This window comes from Dama dama, chromosome X, assembly GCF_033118175.1.
Source record: "Dama dama isolate Ldn47 chromosome X, ASM3311817v1, whole genome shotgun sequence".
Lineage (NCBI taxonomy): Eukaryota > Metazoa > Chordata > Mammalia > Artiodactyla > Cervidae > Dama > Dama dama.
In genome coordinates this window covers 126,188,766-126,191,484 of record NC_083714.1, presented here as the reverse complement: position 1 = coordinate 126,191,484, position 2,719 = coordinate 126,188,766, and the positions used below count along the sequence as shown (strand labels likewise).

General features: G+C 47.3%; 1 protein-coding gene across 1 annotated transcript; it reads left to right on the top strand.

Annotated features, from left to right (window-relative positions):
- Positions 1 to 429: 429 nt before the first annotated feature.
- On the top strand, positions 430 to 2,202 carry LOC133052870 (DDB1- and CUL4-associated factor 8-like). The gene is given in 1 exon segment (XM_061137694.1): positions 430 to 2,202. A coding segment is annotated over 1 exon segment (1,773 nt).
- Positions 2,203 to 2,719: the final 517 nt, after the last annotated feature.

Here is a 2,719-nt window from a genome sequence, read left to right as displayed (position 1 = left end):
CGTATTTGTTCATTTCATACTGTACATTATCTTTAAGAAAAGCACTGAGAGTCTTACCATAGCCGTTTTGCCTAAGGAGGAGTACCTTTGCAGACGACTTTTCAAAGCACAGTCTGTATCGAACTCCAGTAGAACGGTAGGCGCAGCAGTGGACAATACAAGATGTCTTACGGGGGGGGTGTGGCTTAGGTTCTGGAAAAATCTAAGCAGTCTCGAAATGCCGCAAGACGCTAAATGAGATGAAGTCTTTTGAACCTTACCAGCTCCCGTACTCGTAACGTTAGGCGGCGCTTGCCCCACCCCTTTGCGTTCTGTGGTTTGCCATCGTGCCGCCAGTTGTTACTTTTTCACTGCGGGCCTACTGTCTTCTGCAGGCTTCAAAGACTTTTTTTTTTCCCCCAGACGGACTAGAGCACACATCCTTAAGAGATGTCTGACTATGTGAGCATCAAAGACAGCCAAGCTGAGATAAAGAGAAACTCCGAGGAGCGTTCCGGAGTGGAGGCAGGTGGCGCCGATGCGGAAGTGACCAGAAATGATGGCGGTGCCGGCGATGGTGGCAGCCCTGGCCAGCCCGGCAGAGCAAATCAAAGTGCCGACACAGCACGTACCAATAAAGACATTGATTTGGAAAGCATGGGAGATGCCGGACATTTCTTAACGGGTGATAGAAACCAGTTCCAGTACCAGTTAGGAGAGCCGGGAGAGGAAGGAGAGGTGGAGGAAGCATTGGCACAAGAAAAGTGGTCTCAGGTACAGTGCCGTGAGGCTAACCAAGCCCAAGCCCAGTCTTTATATGCCGAGGATCAGGCCCTGGAGGAATGGGTAGCTTCCGAGACATCCGCCCTCCCCAACCCACGCTGGAAAGTCCTGAATGCTCTTAGAGAGCGGCAGCTGGGTTCAAGTGCCCGCTTTGTGTATGAGGCCTGTGGGGCAAGAGTCTTTGTGCAGCGTTTCCACCTGCAGTATCAGCTTGCAGGCCACAATGGTTGTGTCAACACTGTGCACTTTAACCAGCGTGGCACCTGGCTGGCCACTAGCAGTGATGACCTGAAAGTGATATTGTGGGACTGGGTTCATCGGCAGCCAGTATTGGAGTTTGAGAGTGGTCACAGAAATAATGTTTTTCAGGCCAAGTTCCTTCCTCACTGTGGTGATACCATCCTGGCCATGTGTGGCCGCGATGGGCAGATCCGCATAGCCGAGCTATCTGCTCTCCCGCACCTCGAGATAACTAGATGTGTGGCCCAGCACAGGGGAGCCTCCCATAAGTTGGGTCTGGATCCTGACTCCCCTTTTAAGTTCCTCACTTCAGGTGAAGATGCAATTGTCTTTGCCATTGATCTCAGACAAGGCCGGCCGGCTTCAAAAGTGGTGGTAACCAGAGAGAAGGAGAAGAGAGTGGGGCTGTATTCGATCTATGTGAATCCTGCCAATAATTACCATTTTGCAGTGGGGGGACGAGATCAGTTTGTAAGAATTTATGACCAGAGGAAGATTAATAAGAGTGATAATAATGGCGTACTCAAGAAATTCTGTCCTCATCACCTGCTCAACTGTGATGCTAAAGCTTACATCACCTGCCTTGTGTACAGTCACAATGGCACAGAGCTCCTGGTCAGTTACAATGATGAGGATATTTACCTCTTCAATTCCTCTCACGGTGATGGAGCCCAATATGTGAAAAGATACAAGGGGCACAGAAATAATGCCACAGTCAAAGGTGTCAATTTCTATGGTCCCAGAAGTGAGTTCGTCATGAGTGGCAGTGATTGCGGGCACATCTTCTTCTGGGAGAAGTCATCCTGCCAGATTGTCCAGTACATGGAAGGGGATAAAGGAGGAACTATTAACTGTCTTGAACCCCATCCTTACCTACCTGTGATGGCGACCAGCGGCCTAGACCACGATGCTAAGATCTGGGTACCCACGGCTAAAGTTATCACTCACCTTGCTGGCTTAAAGAATGTGGTTAAGAGGAACAAGCAGGAACGAGATAAAGACAGACTGAACCATGCTAATCTGTTTAGAAGCCAGATGCTTTGGTTCTTCATGCGTCAGCTGACACAGAGAAGACAGAGCCCGCACTCGGGAGCTACTGGAATCGAGATGGTGGAAACCAACTCGGATGAGTCTTCCAGTACCTCGGATGTGTCAGAGGAGGAAGAGAACCAAGAAGGTGCGCAGTGACTACCATCCTGAAAGTCTTGCACTCCAGCTCTAGCTGGGCTTCACCTCAGAAGGCTGGACTTTAAGATTTAGTTTACTAGATTAACTTGTTGTCTTTGATCTGCTTTCCACAGTAGAAATTGCCTCTTCCGTCTCCCTCCTGTGCCTTCCCCCTTTCCTTCTTCACATTCTTCCTCCTTCACTTGGTTTCTTTACTCCTCCCTCTATACCCCTTATATCTATAGGAATAAATAAGGAGTTTAGCTATGCCTCTTTTCCTTTGATCTCTTATGATTGATTTCTAAATATCATAATTCTGGTGAAAAGATTAATAGCCTTATTGAATCTAGCTTCTCATTTCTGATACTCTGAAAATGGCCATTTTTTCACTTTTAGAAGTTTAAAGATTAGTTTCTTCAGATGAGCTGAAAATTTCAGAAATATGTTTATTCTTTAAAATAAAATAAAACAAACCATGATCTTGTTCCTTGAATATGGACACTTGATCATACACACATGCTTACACACACACATACACAGACTCTCATTC